A 17,720-nucleotide genomic window follows, 5' to 3' on the forward strand; every position below is an offset into this window, starting at 1 on the left:
AGAGGGTTAAAGTTCAAGCTTCATTTTCACCACAGATATCCAGCGAGAGAGAAAGGAAGCTAATGTTGCTAAATAAAAAAAACAAAACAAACAAACTTGAACTACATATCTATTGGTTATAGTCTTCTGAGGAACAGCCAATCAGCAGTCGGAAAGCTGTCACGTGGTTTGCAGACGTCTCGGTCGAATGGGCACGAGAGTAGATTTGAGGAAGAGAGTGTTGATTGAGAGCGTAGCAATTATGTAGCAAATTATTAAAATATTTATATAAAAATTATATTTTGAGAGGTTGGTCAGAGTGAGGTGAGTTTGTAAAACGGAAGACAGAGCTGCTTTTGGTAAGTATTGTGTTTTTGAGTGGCGGCAGCAGCTTAGCCTGTTAGCACTACATTATAATTGTGTCACCGGTTTTGGGCTGAATCCCAAACAGCGTGTTACTGCTTACACGAGTTCACTAAGTAGGGTGTATAAAATCTGCACCCTGTGTAGTTCAGTGTAGTTCAGTGTACATCCAGTGAGGAGCCATTTGGGATTTAAGCCCTGACTTTGGTGACAGTTTTTAATATTAGCACAAAAGACACTAAACCTTCTCCATTTTAAACCATCTGAGTTTGCTTTACAACTAAAACTGCATCGTGTGTGTGTGTGTGTGTGTGTGTATGTGTGTGTATGAAACCTGCAGCTAAAAAATTTCAATAGTAGGCAACGTTTATAACATAAACTTTGAGTTTAATTATGCAATTGGTAACCTTTAAACAACACACAGCACAGTGTAAACAGTCAGGAGATGTAGAGTCTTTATTTACTTTATGTCTGTCTGCCTGTGTAACTGTCACTGTCTGTTCAATTGCTTCTGCCTGCTTGTCTGTCCTTCAACTATCGTCTTACTGCTTATGTCTGTCTGTCTGTCCATCTAAGCACCTGTCTGTCTGACTGTTTGTTTTTCTGTCTTACTGGAAGTCTGTTTGTCTTACTGCATTTGTCTCTAACCAGCTGTCTGACCTTCTCTCTGTCTCTCTGTCTATACCTTCTTCTCTCATCTCACCAGCCATCTGTCTGTCTCTCTGTCCATCTAACCAGCCATCTGTCTGTCTCTCTGTCCATCTAACCAGCCATCTGTCTGTCTATCTAACCAGCCGTCTGTCTGTTTCTCTGTCCATCTAACCAACTATCTGTTTCTCTGTCCATCTAACCAGCTGTCTGTCTGTCTGTCCACCTCACCAGCTGTCTGTCTGTTTCTCTGTCCATCTAACCAGCTGTCTGTCTGTCTGTCCCTCTCACCAGCTGTCTGTCTGTTTCTCTGTCCATCTAATTGTCTGTCTGTCTGTCTGTCCCTCTCACCAGCTGTCTGTCTGTTTCTCTGTCCATCTAACCATCTGTCTGTCTGTCTGCCTCTTTGTCCATCTAACCAGCTGTCTGTCTATCTGTCTGTCTCTCTTTGTCCATCTAACCAGCTGTCTGTGTTACTACCTGCCTGTCTGTCCATCTAACCAGCTGCCTGTCTTACCGCCTGTCTGTTTGTCTGTCCTTCTGTCCATCTAACCAGCTGTCTGTCTCACTGCTGCTGTCTGCCCATCTAACCAGTGATGGTGTTTATTGTAGCTTGCCTGGAGTGGGAGTGGACACCTGTCCAAAATGTCAATGTTCAGCACAGGGGTGCTGGTCCTCACCTCCCCTCTCCACACTCTCCCCCTCCGCCTTGCTCCTGTCCTTAAATCCGCCGCTAAGCTGGTGGAGCGCACCCTCTACGTTCATCTCCACCCGGGCCTCAACCTGGGCACAGGCTGCCCGCCTCGGCCGGTCTTCATCCCCCCGTCCGTGGATCTCCCGGGGCTCATATCGCGCCTGTACAGCAACGCGGCAGATGTCTGCGCTCACCTGGACGTCCGGCTGCTGCTCGCTAACATCCATGCTCAGCAGGACATGACCCTCGACCCTTTCCCCTCTCCTCAGCTGCTTTCTCAATCCCCGGAGGTTGTCATGACAGATTTCCCCATAAACGACTCAGGCCAGACGTCTCTGGTGGCTCGGTGCCTTCAGGTTTACGCCGGAAGCTGTTACGTGTGCTCGCCCAGCCTTTCCTCCGTTGTCTTGTGGCCACAGCTGAAGGAAGTGATGGAAGAGCAGGAGGAAAACGAGAAGAAAAACAATTCAAAGCCTGTAGAGACGTATGGAGACGTGGTGGTGGGTGGAACCTTCGATCGTCTGCACGGTGCTCACCGGACCCTGTTGAATATTTGCTGCTTGATGGCGAACAGGCGCTTTCTGATTGGAGTGTGTGACCAGGAACTGCTTAAAAGTAAGTAAAACACTCTGTGTTATGCTGTTACAGGAAAGCAATCAGCGACGGGGTGCTGTGATGCAGCAGAGTCACTGTTACCACCCTGAAGTTGTTCTCTTTGTCCAGGTAAGGTGTTGAAGGAGCTGATCGAACCGTACAGCAGACGTGTGCAGAAGCTCTGTGAGTTCCTGAACGATGTTAAACCGTCCCTGCAGTACGAGATCGTCCCCCTGTCCGACCCCTTCGGCCCGTCCGTTAGTGACCCCAAGCTGCAGTGCATCGTGGTTAGCGAGGAGACGAGGCGGGGCGGCGAGGCCGTCAACAGGAAACGAGCAGAAAATGTAAGCGTCTGAATGGCCGGGCCAGATCGTAGCTTCACTTCACAGCTAACTGTAATGAATCCCACATTCCACCCATCTGAAGTGCATTTCTGGTGTTACGAAGGCATCAATATTTACAATATAGATTTCTCGGTATAGGGCAGGAGTAAAAAACTGAATTTAAAAAGATTGTTACTAATATTACATTTTCTAGCAATTGTCTGTGCCAGATCAAACGAAATCTGGTAGCAGGCTCGGACTTTGGTCTGAAGGTGATGATGGTTTTGTGTCTGGATTATTCGGTGTAATCAGTAACCAGGCCACGCGTGCAGAGTTCAGTTTTGGTTAGTCATGCAGTGCGACATTTTGGTACAAGTGTTAAGCGTTAATGCTTTAATCTGCCACTGTGGATGCTTTTAGTCAATTCTTTTGTAAATTCTTACAACGAAAAAGCAGCATGGCTTCATTTCATGCGTGAGAGATAACTGCCCTGATTCCTGATATCAGAATAATAACGGAGGAGGATGAGGCGAAGAACACTACAGTGTGAAAGAGACACAGAAAAGACACTGCTTACGTATATTTTGTTCTTAAAAAAATAGCAAATCTAGTCACCTACCCCCACACGTCAACAGGCTACAGTATAGTCATTGTTATCTTTCTTATTGCTTTTAATTACAGCAAATCATTATCCAGTTACTCTAACTTTCCACCACTCTATTAGCTATTGATGGCAAGTATTCATAAAAAAAAAAAAAAAAAAAAAAAAAAAGAAAACGATTGACAGAGATTCCCCATCATGTGTGCTTACTTTACGTTTAGCTGTCGGGAAACATTTACAGTGTTTATATGGCCTTCCTTAGGAATTGCATATCTAATTTTTTTGTATTTGTTGTACAGGGGCTCCCAGAGCTGGTGCTGTATGAAATTCCTCTGATTAAAGATGCACATCACGCAGACATCGAGGAGGAGAAGATCAGCTCATCGAGTCTGCGCACGCGCCTGCTGGGCACGCTCCTCGTCCTGCCCACGGTGAGACACGCTAACCTTGTATCACATGTCTGAAATAAAAAATGCATTAAAAATATCAAATGATATTAGTATTCTATAGCTAGTAAAGAATTTATATATATACATACACATATACTGTATATATGTATGTTTTTGCACCCTATAAGTACTTCCTGGAACTAACGATATGACCTGCTATCTCGCATGCATCAGCCTCGCCCCGCTCTCTCTCAGCACCCGTACGTGATTGGCCTGACGGGAGGCAGCGGAAGCGGGAAGAGCTCCATTACTCGGAGACTGGAAGGACTCGGAGCTGCACGGATCGACGCAGACCAGCTCGGCCACGAAACCTACCAACCCGGCACGGCTGCCTATCACAGGATAGTGCAGGAGTTTGGTACAGGTGAGAGTGGGGAGGAAGGGGGCGGGGCTATGAGAGTAAATAGCTGCTGTCAGTTAATTAAACAGAAAAATGATACGGAATCTCACAAGCTTTCAGCGGTCCGTCAATTATTTTTGCTAAATTATGACAAAACCAATTTTTGGTAGTTGAGCAACGTTTTTGTCACGATCATGTCTTAAAGAGTCGCCCCATATGTGTGCGTATGTATTTTTGTGTCTTCCACGCCAGATATTGTGAATGAGGATAAGACCATTGACAGACGAGCCCTGGGGAGGAAGGTTTTCGGAAACAAGGTAATGCAGTGAAGTGAGAATATTTTACTTAATTGCAATTTCACTCAATCTATCTTTTGGTGGAGGCCAAATATGCTATAATAGTAATAATATATGCGTGGAGATATTTTACTGGTACCCATGGAAAAAAAAAAAAAAAAAAGGTTTTGACACAAATTGCAGCTTTTGTCTTGTGTAATGGGTTTAGCTACAGTAATAAACAAGTCAGTGGAAATACCAAGAAAGACAGTATGAGTGTGTGTGTGTGTGTGTGTGTGTGTGTGTGTTTATAGGAACGGTTAAAAGCTCTAACTGATATAGTGTGGCCTGAGATTGCACTTCTTGTGAAAGAAAGAATACAGCAAGCTAAAGAAGATGGTAAGCTTCCCTCTCTTTCAATGCTTTTAAGATTCTGCACCATTTTATAGTTTTGTTTTTTTTTTGTCATTAATTCATTTCTGATTCGCTTTCGTTTAAAGTGCCTTACATGCAGGCGTTTTTGTTCAACTGAAAGTAATTTTGGATGATTATTGAGTCAGGAGACAAAAATAGTTTATAATGTTCTAAAGTACGTGAGCTGCTCTGATAATCCTCTCAGGCGTATCGGATCAGAAACGGCGTGTTTAGGACACAAATGCTAAGTAAACATAAATTCTCTCTCTCTGTGTGTGTGTGTGTGTGTGTACACAGGGAAGAGTGTGTGTGTGGTGGATGCTGCAGTGCTGTTGCAGGCTGGATGGACAGAGATGGTTCATGAAGTCTGGGTGGCCATTATTCCTGAGGAAGAGGTAGTGCACTTCTTTCCTTTTTCATTATAAGCCACTAAAATCCAGTATGAGGATCCAGATATCTATCCAATGCATTATGCATCCATCGATCCTTCTGTCTAATACATATTTCGCTCTTTCTCTCTCGTTCTCTCCCTCCATCAGGCCATGCGGCGTATAGTGCAGCGGGATGGGGTGAGTCAGGAGGACGCACTGAGGAGATTACAGAGTCAGTGGTCTAATGTGCAGCTGGTGGAGCAGGCCAACGTGGTTCTGTGTACACTGTGGGAGCCGGACGTCACTCAGAGACAGGTACACAGTCAGTCAATCAAAATGGCTGCCATTCTTAAGTCTATAAATCTCATTTAATATTTATTATTTTATTTAATTCACATGAAAATGCCAAAGCAGTGTTCACATTGCAATTATAATGATTTCTTATTTAACTATTTTAGATAATAATCATATAAATGATACTACTACGCATGATTTGTACAAATACAAACAAATGTGTTTATAGAGATGTTACGTACATACTGCTTTACAGTATTGGGTTAGTGAGATGTTGCTGTGGGTAATCATGCTGTGTTACAGAATGTCGTGTGTGTGTGTGTGTGTGTGTGTGTGTGTGTGTGTGTGTGTGTGTGTGTGTGTGTGTTTTAATAAATCTACAGGTTGAAAAAGCCTGGAATTTACTTCAAGTTCGGATACAGCAGAAAGAGGAAACCGGATTTCAACCCTGAGACGATTGTTTTACACACGCGCACACACGCTTCAGTGGTTGGCTGTACATTTCAGGCTCTGGCCAGAGTCTCTCATAGCCAAGGGTTTAAATCAAATGCTGATTTGAGGCTTCTCCCAAATCAATTCAACGGTCAGATATTTTTTCCCACAAGTTACAGCCAGGTGTTTGCAGAAACACTCCTTAAAGACTGGCATGGTTAAGAGCTCGGATGTCTTGTGAGGAATTTCTTGACCTTTAAAGCAAGTTAGGGGCGTGTTGGTTAAAATATCATGCTTATTAGTTTTAGTTTTTGGCTTTATTTTACTCGATCACCAGAATGCCACACAGATGTTTTTTTTTAATCAGGTTTCAGCATTTAAGTGAGGGATAAATGAGAACAGCTAAAGAATGGATGCATCTTTAACCCTGTTGATCCACCAAATCATGTCTTATTTCCAATGACTGTTTCTTTAGCTTTGTATTGTGACTGATTTTGACTTTGAGGCAGGTGAAGCTAGCAGGTAAGCAAAGACTTTTGGAAACCTAGCATCTAGTTTAGCATTATCCAAACATACAGTTTCATAAAATGGCAGAATAAATCAAGTTGTAACACTATTATCGTCTGAATCCTGAATCGTTTAAACTGTCAGCATTGATGAGCTCTGTTTTAAGAGGACACTACTTTTTTTTTTTTTTTTTTTTTTTTTTTTTACACAGCGTCCTGCTCGCCCTTCTCTCTGCCGTTCCTCATCTGTAGCCACATCTGGGAGAACGGAAATGAATCTTAATCAGCCTTTACTGGGTTTGAGGCAGGAATGATGCCAGTCATTGCAGGATGAGGGGGGGAAATTAAGTTAGTTAAATTCTTTATTAAATTAAAATCTGACACTGTCAAGAGTTTATATAAAATTACAGCTTCATTTATGCACACACATTTACTGAGCACTTTACCAGGAATACCTTAACACCTTCTCATTTGTGTAATTATCCAGTCAGCCAGTCATGTTGCAGCAACATTAAGTAATTCAGAAGTTGCTGATCTCCTGGGATTTTCACACACACAACGGAATGGTGAGAAAAACAAAAACATCCAGTTCAGTGCAAGCAGAAACCCCTTGTTGGTGAGAGAGGTCAGAGGAGAATGACGATGCTCGTTCGAGATTACAGGAAGGCAACGGTAACCACTCTTTCCAACCATGGTGAGCAGAAAAGCATGTCAAACCTTTAGATGGACATGCTACAGTAGGTAGCCTAAGCAGGTGTACAAGTGTTTAATAACAGTCAGTGTATATTGTGAACCTTTAACTCAACAGAAGATTAAATAACAGTATACGCTATGAAACGCAGATGTGTCCTAAAGTGAGAATAATGGTAGAAAATTAAGAAAAAAAAAGAACTCTGTCTCTAGCATCTTGAGAAAGGCTATGAATTGTGCGTCAAAGTGCCATCGTGGTCAAGTGCATCGTGAAACCTTGGACACCTTTATCCTTGTCAAGTTTTCCTTTTTGGCTGCACTGGATCCTCGTACAAGAAGTCAACTCCGAATTGCGATTGTGTTCCAAATCTCTGCACAACGGTACCTTTTCCCCGTTAAAGCCCCACGCCTTTAGTTGGCCACAGTGAGCCTTGCTGAACACAGCGCCTGGCCCAGGTGGTTAGAGGCTCGGATCTCGTATATCCCAGAATCCCTCGGTTGCACCTGGGTCAGGGTGAGCGTACAGAGCCCGTCCTCTTTGTACTCGATCTGCACGCGCTCAGTCTCCTCCAGAGGCTCGTCGTCCAGCAGCCACAACACTTCCGGGTCAGGATAACCTGCAGAAAGGAAAAACTGAAGTGGTTAAACAGTCCTCCAAAACGGAGGAAACTAAGCCACACTAATGACTGCCTCCAGGGACCTTCTGTCCAATCAGAATAATAATAATAATAATAATAATAATAATAATAACAATAACAGCACTGTTGTTTGAAAGTGTGCTTTGACTCACAGATTGCCTTTTGTATTAAACAATACACTTATATTTGATTGTTTTTTCCAACCTAGACCACTCTATGACTAACACTTATGTAGGTTTTGTCTTGCTGTTTATGTGTAAACAATATAAGGAGTCTCGTTACCTTGTACGATGCAGGCCATGTGTACAGTAGCACCGCAAGGCTCCGTAAGGTCGTGAAGGGTTTGTGGGAAATTCGGCTTGCTCCTCAGCTGCTGCTCCAGAGACTTAACAGCCTCTTCGGCCTCCTTCCCCAACCTCGTGTCTGTACAAGAATACAGGTGTGGTGTTGGTGTTTATTACAAACAGGTACAGGAATTTTTGTACAGTACGCATTTCGTATGTTTGTTACCATTCATGTGGCTGGAAGGAGAATCTGAGCCGTCCGATCTGTTAGAGAGGTGCGCCATCCTCTTCAGCGCCAGCACGGCTTTACCGGTTCTCTGCAGTTTGATCATATTATGAAACGTCAATGTCGCGTCACAACCCCAACCATCAAATGTAAAATTCTGACATTGACTAGCTTTCTAGCTTTTGAGGAGATCGGAGTTAGAGTTATATTGTCACACAGCTGGTGCGATAATAAACAAGCAGTTCTTCCAGACCAATACTAAACCTCGAAAAAGAACTCTAAGGAAGAATAAAGATCAAAAGGTCACATGGTCCATAAGCTGACTCATTCCCACACACACACACACACCTGCCATCTTTGCCTGGCCAGGAAACGCCGCATCTTGTCTTTGTTCAGGGTTTTTGTGACTCGACCAGTGGACGAGGCCATCCACGGATGAGCCAAAGCCTGCTCGCATGACATCCGCTCCCTGTGCGTGAGTGTGAGTGTGTGTGTGTGTGTGTGTGTGTATGTGGAGAGAGAGTGTGTGAGTGGGAGAGGCAAAGAAAGAACGTCATCAACATGTATACATCCATACAGTACATCAAGACAACAGGAAAAAAGCATTATGGGATGACAGTAGTACATGTAGTGCACAGTAAACCTTTGCTCCTTCTTCAGCAGCTTGCAGATAAAGTCCTTGGCCTCATTGGTGATGTCATCAAATTCGGGGTCAAACTCCCAGGTTGCAGCGGTGACGAGCGCAAGAGTCTCAACGTCGGTGCTTCCCTGAAACGGCGACTCTCCACTCAGTCTGACCGTGAGACATAAAGAGATTAAACACAAACCCACATGCATTAAACACAAACGAACGCCCCGGTACGTACAGGATGTAGCAGATCACCCCGATGCTCCACATGTCAGTCGCCAGACCCACAGGCTCGTAGCTGACCACCTCTGGAGCCACAAACTCGGGTGTGCCGTGCATCACCTTAAGAGGCTTTCCGGGTTCTGTGGGAACCGATCAGAAAACATTCATGGGGGATTCTGTTGTTTAATCAGAGCAACGAATGTAATCATTTTACATTCCCAGATTTCATGGAGGAAAGTCGATGTAATTAGCAGAGATTATAAATTATTCAGCATATGGTGCAAAGATATAAAACATGACTTATGGAAAAAAATTATTTTTGTTTTTTAATGAATTTCAGATGAATACATTTAAATGTAGCAGGTTTTTTTTAAATGTATTTTTAAATGAAATATTAAACTAAATATTATAAGCAACAGCATAATAATTATAATAATAATAATTATTATTTAATTCATTTTCATATTATGAATTGCAGCTCTCAAGATATGTTGCCTGAATAATTCACTAAATTTTAAACCAGAACTTGAAGGAAATAGGGAATTACTTACAATTCAAATTCAAAGTTTAGATTAAAGTGTTCAGCTAAAATAAACCTAACCTAGTCAAGCACAATTTTTGTATCTTTAAGCTAACTAGAACATGTCTAACTTCAGACATGCTAAAATGTACTAATTTTGACAAAAGGTATGACAGCTTGCTGTATTTAAAAAAAAAACAAACTAAAAATAGATGTTCTTGATATGTTAAAATTAACTCCTATAAATTGACAAAGATCCGTAAATATTAAAAAACATTAAATAGCATTAAACAACGGACAACATTAAACATTGTTAAAGAACGTTAAACAACATTAAACAGCGTTAGACAACAATGTTAAACAGCATTAAACATTGTTAAACAGTTTAAACAACAATGTTAACACATTTTGTTTAATGCTGTATAATGTTGTTTATATAACGTTGCTAGTACTAGACAACAACCTTAAACATTATTAAACAACAATGTTAAATGGTTACTGTTTTTTTTTTATTTAACCGTACAGTCTGTGTGGAGTGTGTTGTTCCGCTTATACCACAGCAATTTGCCAATGAATGCAATGTTTAATTTAATAATGAACAACATGTTATGCATTTTAACAGTTTATAGTTAGATTTAATGTTGTGGGACATCTGAGAGACGAGTTAATTACTGTTCTCAAATTATAGCCACGATAAACAGTCTCTCCCTCTCCCCTTCCCTACTACTAGAGAAACAATAACGTATCAGAAGGAGCGTGTTAATATTAATTTATCGTTCATGTTATAGACAGAGCTACTGTGCAAAAATAATACACGTTTTGACCAATCAGATTGGAGAACTCAGCCCCGCTGTGGAATAAACAGCATTCAGCAACGTTAAACAGTGTTACACAACAATGCTGTTGAATTTTTTGTTTCAGTTGTTATTGATTAATTTTCTATAACGGCAGCTCTTACAGTAGTTCTGGCTTCATGACAAATCACAGGTTTGTTGTTATTGCGCTGTTCTAATTATTGTTACTATAGTAACAGGGACACGGAATAATATATATCATAGAAAACCACAGACCACTCACCGAGTTTTCTGGCCAGGCCGAAGTCGATGATCTTTATGAGCGTCCCGGTGGCATTGAGGCACACTATGTTCTCAGGTTTCAGGTCGAGGTGGACGATGTTTTTGCGGTGAAGATACAGGACGCCCTCCAGGATCTGCCGCATGTACTGCATGCTGTTGGGCTCCGTGTGCTCGAAATGATCGTCCACGATACGCTCGAACAGCTCACCACCGGCAATGCTGGAACACAAATATGATCACACTTTATAACTATTATATAAAAGGAGCAATCATGATGCCTTGCTGTGTGCACAGATTAGGAGGTGAAAGAGACTAAAGCGCCGCCGCATCACAACTCACTACTCCATGATCAAGGCGATCTCCGAGCGGGTGTCGAACGCTCCCAGACACTGCACCAGCTTCGGATGGTGCAGCTCCTTCATCAGCTTGATCTCCTCTCTAGCTGCGTCTTTGTCCTTGGACCCGAATGCACGGTAGAACTTTCCGGCACACACGCGACCCGTCTCCTTATGGGTCAGCCGGAACACCTGGCCGAACTTCCCTCTGTGGAAAGAATATTCAGACCACAGGATTCACAGGGTGAAATCATTGTATCATCGACCTAAATGCATCTCTATAGCACAAGTTGCTGTGTCAGGGCTTAGGAACGTACTCACACTCCTAATTTTTCATGGATGTTGTAGCAATCTTTGACCTTGTGAGTGGTGTCAACAATGACGTCGACTTGAGGGAGAGTCTCCTCCTGTGGCTCCCCTGAGAAATGAGCATTTCTGTTTATAGCGGTTTGTTTAAGGATGTGAGGCTAAAAGCATTTCTAAAGCTTTTAGTCCCAGTTTTCACAGAACAGATATACTTCCTCTTTTTTTGTACAACTTTGGATTCTATAATCACAGATATCACTGTTGTAAATCTCGCAGGAATTTTAGTTTCTGATTAATTGTAACTATATCATAATATATTGCAGCACAGATTGTCGTCACATGCCTACAGTAAATCTGTAGCTAGTGTGTACCTGCTGTATCCATCTTGATGTAGTCTGACTCTTCACTGGGGTCGCTGACCCCCACAGCATTGCAGGCTCGTACACGGAAGCGGTACTCGCCCTGTGCGTGAAGGCCTGAGCGGACCCGGTACGTCGTGTCTTTACACTGGGAAGTGAGCATGCTCCAGTCCCTGGATTCACCTGGACTGAAACTTTGCATCTCTACCACGTAATCTGTGATTTGTGAACCGCCATCGTAACTCGGTCCACTCCAGGACAGAACTAAAGAACTGGGAGTCAGCTGGGACACGAATGGACACGATGCAGGGCGTTCTGGTCGATCTGAGGAAAGGATGGGGAAAAAAAAAAAAAAAAAACGAAGGGACCAACTTGAGAATTTGAGACCTTGAGAACTGACAGCTTGATCATTCTTAACGTAACGAGAATGGGATTAGTTCTCACACCGTTAATGCTGAGAACAATTGTATGTTGAGCGATGCCTCGTTGAGTTTGAACAAAGATTGTGTAGCTTCCTACATCCACAGGAAGGACTTCAGAGATGGTCAAGACACTGCCACTAGTGCTGCTCTCTATGCGAGTGCGATCTCTGTCCACCACAACCTATAAAGAAATAAAAAGAGGGGAAAGAAATGGTCTATTTACACATCCAGCATTAGTGGATTCCTTAGTTAATGGGTTTTCCAAAGGAGTAACTGCTAATAAAGTTACTGTTACCACCTTAATGTGGATTTCAACAATTACAACTTTTACAGTTAAAGAAAATTTAATCACACATCATACTTTTATCCGTTTATAGTTACATTTAACGCCGTGAAACCTCTTGCGTGACAGGTTAGTTCCGGATATCACTTGCGTCATAGCAGCTATAAACAGTTCTTTTTTCTTTCTTAACAGGAAACTGCAAAGTGCAAAATCCTGAAGACTTTCCAGTTGCACTGACACTGGAGATTCCTTCCATAAATAATAAACATCTTTTTACATAAAACTTCACCATATCAATGATTATATATTTTTATTTGTTAAATAACACCATGGCTTTAGGTTTTAGAGTTTGATAATGTGGAACATACAAGTCCGTCATACAAGTCCCTGTGAATGACTTGTTACTATAGAAACAATAACTTATTAGAACGAGTGCATTAATTAAAGCTGCGATTTGAAGTACAGCCGGAACTACTGTCTGGGAACTCGCATGCCTAATGTTTTTGCGCCTATCCACGTTGTCATGCGCTAAATCCCAAGAGCTCTGACTTTGAATGAATGATTCAAGTCTTTCCAAGGTTTGCAGCAGGAATTTTTTCCTATGGACTCAACAATGCTTCTATAAATTTAATCAAAAATTTTGAACTGCAGCATTAAGAGAGTTCAACAAAAGCTAGAATCCAGACCTTTTTCCTGTTGTGGATCCAGCAGGATGCTGTAGGGCCCGAGCAGCTGAAGGAGCAGGAAAGTCGCGCTGTCTCTCCAACACGCACCTGCACCTTCTCCACAGGGTCCACAAACTCAACCGCAGGGCCTGAGAGAGAGAGCGGCAGATAGAAATGACGAGATGGACAGAAATCATTTCACGTCAAATCACTAGGTCTTGACCACACCCTGCACCCACTACACTGGGAAATAGAAATGGTGATTAGGACACTGTTTGGGACCAGGGGTGCTGAGAATCACCTGGATACCTTCTTCAACAAAGTCACTGTATGACGTAGCATTCAATATAAATACCATTGTCGTCATGGCCATCATTCCTTGGAACCTTCTTGGCAGAGTTCCCACCGAGTCGCCACTGGTAGGTTATCCAGTGTTCCTAAAACCACAGATATACAGTATATAGTACATCCACAGGAGGAACCACATTCCACAGTGAGTCAATTTGGGATTGCGAAGAGGTCCAGCTGTGATGCTTCCAGGTGCAGACTAAGGGAATACTTTATCTCGACTGCACAAACTGCATCATTGTGCAAGTCTTGGAGACCACCCTTTCGGACAAAAAAATGGTGAAAGGAGATGATAGGAGTTTATCACCAGCTTTGGAGGACAGGTTACCTTGTGATCCGACTGTAGATAGCACCAAGGAGCACATGAAGAAAGGGAACAATGACTGTCTGGCAAAAGTACTTATATCAACCACCAAGTTAAATGGTCACTTCATGACTTTGAATGTGCATGAGCACAAGAAGGGATCTAGGTGGTTCTCACTGCCCTTAACTGTTAGGAGGCATGAAATAGAACCAAAAAGTTCAATTTAGACCAAACCCATGTCTGGCCAACCTAAAATAAAACCACTTTTTTCCAGGATCTTAAACTCATAGTGCTGCTACTTTCCAAAACTGAATACACATAACATTTTCCTTTTTTTGTTGGGGAAAAAAGGGCATTTGAAACCAGTACCTCCACAGGCAGTGTCTAACATTCAGACTTAAACAGGGTTGCCAGGGTTGTGATTTTTAGGGCAATATGGGCTAGATTTGAAACAAGGTTACAGGTGAAAAAAAGCAAATCTCGGGGGGTGTTTTTTGGGGGGTTAGTTTAAAAATAGTCTAAAGTGTAAAAAAAGTGTAAGTGTAGGCAGTGTATCTGTGATGTACAGAACCATTTCTGTAAAATTTCTTGCAAAGCTTGGGAGAGGATATTTCAGAAGTGCATGTGCGCCACAGTGAACGCAACAGGTTGGGAATTTGGCCGAGACCTGGCAACCCTGAGCTTAAAGGCAGAAACAAAGGACAAAAAGTGTGATAGCTGAGAACAAGCAACTCTAGACACAACAAATGAGAAGTTAAAAAAACCACAGAGAAGTTAGAAAGCCAACATCAAGCTTCTCACATTCATGAGTGTCAGTATGAAACTTTTGCTGCAAACTAGCACACTGCTAGTCCACACCACAAACAGCCTTACATCCTCAGAACACAGAGCCACATCTATACAGTCTTTCATTACCACTGTAAAGTTCAGACATGACACATTTCGTTTCCGCTGACCCACAGCTAGGCCTGCGTTTAGAGCTTCAACACTGCATATGATTTAATTCATTTAGAAACAAAATGGCTGGAGAAACACAGTTAGGCCTGGTCACTAATGCAGCACACGTCTAGTACTACATACTAGCTAGTTAGTTATTGTTAGTGAGATGGAAACATTGCTATAGTTTTTGTTAACTAGCTAGCTAGCTGAAATAAACTGCTAATTTGAGTTTGAATAACAGATGGCTGGAGACAATTCTAAAATGAAAAGGATGAGAATGGTGAGATGTATCCTGCTAATCACTTAGCTGCTAATGTCCAAGTTTGGTATGAAAAGCTGCTTTCAGACTTCAGCAAGGTCAGAGTTATTTTAAAGCACTACAAGCATTTAAAGCACAACATCAGCCTTATTATAGACATCATTTAGTAAAAAAAAAAATACATTGGAGAAAGCCAACTACAACAAAAAAGAGAAACATGGCATAGATTAATCAACACATCTTCAAGTGAAACTACCAAACACACTGACCTGTTCCACTGCCAGCTCTTCTCTTGGGTGTGACAGCTAAAGCATGGACAAACAACAAACTAAACAGGTTAAAAAGACAATTCAGGTACATATAGACAGGTGGGAGAGGGTGAATCAATCATGTGACCTCCAGGGAGGGGCGGTTAATGGCCAAAGACTTGAATTGAAAAGCTAATTTAAAAAAAAAGTAGCCTTGTTAGAAATTATAACTACCTTGTGGCATATTTCGATGCCATTTTAAGACAATGTAATGCATAAAATCCTTCTTCATAGTCATTATATGTAATATTGCTTAGGGAGGCTTTGATTCAGTTTTATTTGTTTTATTTTATATTTTCATGTTAGTTGCTGCCATGTGCTGCTATCAGTGAACTCGTGAATGCTGAGTTTTATGCTTAATATGTTACAAGGATGGCCAACATGAGCGTGCAGGGCAATATTAGCGAGTATTGATCATTAAAAATGAGTGTAAGATCCCATGATGTGCATTTTTAAGGTTAAGGAATTGCACGTGTGTCAGTGCTCAGTGCTCGCTGAACTGAAGTGCTCGTATGTGTGACAGGTTCTCTGCACTGCTCCACCCTTGCGCTCTCTACTTAAATGCCGTATGACGTTTTACTAGCTTATTTGTATTGTAGGAAGGTGCTGTGGTGCCTCTGGTCGACATTTTCGTACAGCATAGTTTGCTATCATTAAGTGATTTATCATTCACATTTCACATTTCATCATTCGTCTCTCGTTTCATTGTCGTTTGTTCAGCACGACAGCATACACGAGGCTCATGTTACAGGGTGTCTTGTAGTATGAGATGTTGGTAGTGGAGCTTTTGCACGAGTATGAGTAAACTTACATATTTCTTATTGTATTACTCTATTCATATATATTATGAATATATATATATATATATATATATATATATATATGATCTTGCCTTTATAGTGCCATTCTGAAGATGATTATTTTCCAATAACAGCAAGTCCTGACGAACTGTATTCCTCTTATTCCACAGCAGTGTATTAATTAAAGAATATGTCATACTTTTTATTTATTTATAGTTACATTCAATGTTGTAAAACCTTCATGAGCAAGTTCCTGGTATCTCTTATATTATAGCAGTCCTTCTGTCACCAGTCTCTCGTTTCTCTTTCTTCTTCCACTATAGACTCATTTTTACCTCTGTTATTAAGTTTATAAATAAAACATTCCTAGTGAGTGTGAGATAAATATGCTGTGTGCTTTTTTCAGAATTAAATCTAGAAGTCACAATTTCTCAGTGTACTTACACCTATTCCTTGTTTCTGTTTTTTTAAACTAAGTTTTACCAAGACCATTCAAGAATGTTTAACTGGAATGGTATAAGGTTTGGTATAAAACTTCTAACTGACCTTTACATGTGTCCACATCTGTCTTTTCTTTGCCTTTCAGTGCTGTCCCGTTCTCCATTCTCCTCACCCCATATCGTGGAGTTGGAGATTCTCCTGATGGCTTCAACTCCAAGGTAATGGTGGTCATGTAGGTCTTCTTCTCTGCACCTCCATTGCAGTCCATCTTTCAAAGCTTACTGAAGCGCCTCAGGAAGATTAGAGAGCAGTTTTACACACTCACTGCCCCTCTTCCTGTTGTGTTTCCTGCTCGGGGTTGTTTCATTTTCAGCACAGAGACATTTGTATATATGTCTTTCCTTTGCTCTGTGTGTGTGTCTTAGTGATGGGACTGTGCCTCCCTTTCATCCTTAAAATGCATCAGAGCAAGCAATCTGGGAGTGTCATCAACTCTGAACGTGTGTGTGTGTGTGTGTGTGTGTGCGCGTGTGTGTGTGAGAGCGAGAGAAAGAATCGGACAAGCTGCACAAGTTTCGGAAGCAGGTTAAGCTTCATTTGATTCGAAAAGAATTAAAAGTAAGAACTTATATATATATAAATTAGTTAGATATACACACACAGTCTCAGATCATGTGACCTGAATAGCTGGTCAGACCATGCTCCTGTTCCTTTCATCCTCCACAATAAGTCCACATCCTCCGTACACACTCTTTTGTTGTATTTGTGTGTTTGTGTGTGCGTGTGTGTGTGGTGCTTTTGTTACATTTTATTACACATAATAAATAGATGCAGGATATGATATCATGTGACATTATGCTCTAGAAGGGTGTGTGTTCAAATCCCTGTGAATTAGTGTAGCTGAGTGTGTACATGAGCTCACACACACACACTCACTCACTCACTAATGGACCTTACTGAGCAAGTAATTGCACACACATGCTATGGATGCATACTGTACATGCCAAAACCTAGACACAATGACGCTGATGTTTAATGGAGCGGAAATTTCACACACGTACCACAGATGCATGTATGCCCTTAAACGCATAAACACACACACACACTTCCTAGGAATTGAAATTCCTAGGAAATAAAGTCAGGATGTGCTCATTACTCACTGGCATTTTTGAGTGGCTAATTGTTCAGCATCCTGTTTTTTTTTTTTTTAAGAGGACAGGACATTAAACATCAACGTGGACATGTGAAAAGACAGCAACACAACAATAGCATGTTTTGTGTTTTGCAAGCACGCATACACACATGAACAGTTTACACGTACAGTACAGTGCTGTTGAATTCTCGATTCTGATAAGTCAGAAGGTGTTGATTTTTTTCTGATGAT

General features: G+C 41.6%; 2 protein-coding genes across 4 annotated transcripts; one reads left to right on the plus strand and one right to left on the minus strand.

Annotated features, from left to right (window-relative positions):
* Positions 1-155: 155 nt before the first annotated feature.
* Positions 156-7,174, plus strand: coasy (CoA synthase). 3 transcript variants are annotated; one of them, XM_053234435.1, is made up of 10 exons: positions 156-338; positions 1,603-2,299; positions 2,408-2,622; positions 3,502-3,651; positions 3,826-4,015; positions 4,244-4,308; positions 4,581-4,665; positions 4,978-5,075; positions 5,220-5,366; positions 5,729-7,174. In XM_053234435.1, exons 2-10 carry the CDS (start codon positions 1,636-1,638, stop codon positions 5,795-5,797), a joined length of 1,683 nt encoding a protein of 560 aa, XP_053090410.1. In that variant the 5' UTR covers positions 156-338; positions 1,603-1,635; the 3' UTR covers positions 5,798-7,174. The 3 variants fall into 3 exon arrangements, with proteins under 3 accessions (XP_053090410.1, XP_026782291.3, XP_053090415.1); XM_026926490.3 differs by having other exon boundaries at positions 157-338; positions 3,502-3,633; XM_053234440.1 differs by lacking the exon at positions 156-338 and having other exon boundaries at positions 1,578-2,299.
* Positions 6,628-16,726, minus strand: LOC113533962 (myosin light chain kinase, smooth muscle). Its single transcript, XM_026926488.3, has 14 exons — positions 16,442-16,726; positions 15,057-15,092; positions 12,959-13,086; positions 12,014-12,170; positions 11,580-11,891; positions 11,224-11,320; positions 10,907-11,110; positions 10,569-10,786; positions 8,988-9,111; positions 8,765-8,914; positions 8,470-8,590; positions 8,122-8,212; positions 7,894-8,034; positions 6,628-7,590 (listed from the first exon to the last, which is right to left on the minus strand). The coding sequence occupies exons 1-14, from the start codon at positions 16,602-16,604 to the stop codon at positions 7,385-7,387; spliced, it is 2,148 nt and encodes a 715-aa protein (XP_026782289.3). The 5' UTR covers positions 16,605-16,726; the 3' UTR covers positions 6,628-7,384.
* Positions 16,727-17,720: the final 994 nt, after the last annotated feature.

The sequence above is a fragment of the Pangasianodon hypophthalmus genome, chromosome 1, assembly GCF_027358585.1.
Source record: "Pangasianodon hypophthalmus isolate fPanHyp1 chromosome 1, fPanHyp1.pri, whole genome shotgun sequence".
In the NCBI taxonomy this organism is placed as follows: Eukaryota; Metazoa; Chordata; class Actinopteri; order Siluriformes; family Pangasiidae; genus Pangasianodon; species Pangasianodon hypophthalmus.

Bases quoted from the DNA above. Each gene is read 5' to 3' on its own strand.
- coasy (XM_053234435.1), top strand. From the start codon at position 1,636: ATGTCAATGTTCAGCACAGGGGTGCTGGTCCTCACCTCCCCTCTCCAC. The intron at 3,652-3,825 runs GTATCACATGTC...CGCATGCATCAG, and splicing joins CGGTGAGACACGCTAACCTT to CCTCGCCCCGCTCTCTCTCA. The intron at 4,666-4,977 runs GTAAGCTTCCCT...GTGTGTACACAG, and splicing joins ACAGCAAGCTAAAGAAGATG to GGAAGAGTGTGTGTGTGGTG.
- LOC113533962 (XM_026926488.3), bottom strand. From the start codon at position 16,604: ATGGACTGCAATGGAGGTGCAGAGAAGAAGACCTACATGACCACCATT. The intron at 15,093-16,441 runs GTCAGTTAGAAG...TCCATGCTTTAG, and splicing joins AGATGTGGACACATGTAAAG to CTGTCACACCCAAGAGAAGA. The intron at 9,112-10,568 runs GTGAGTGGTCTG...CGGTTCCCACAG, and splicing joins CGGCCTGGCCAGAAAACTCG to AACCCGGAAAGCCTCTTAAG.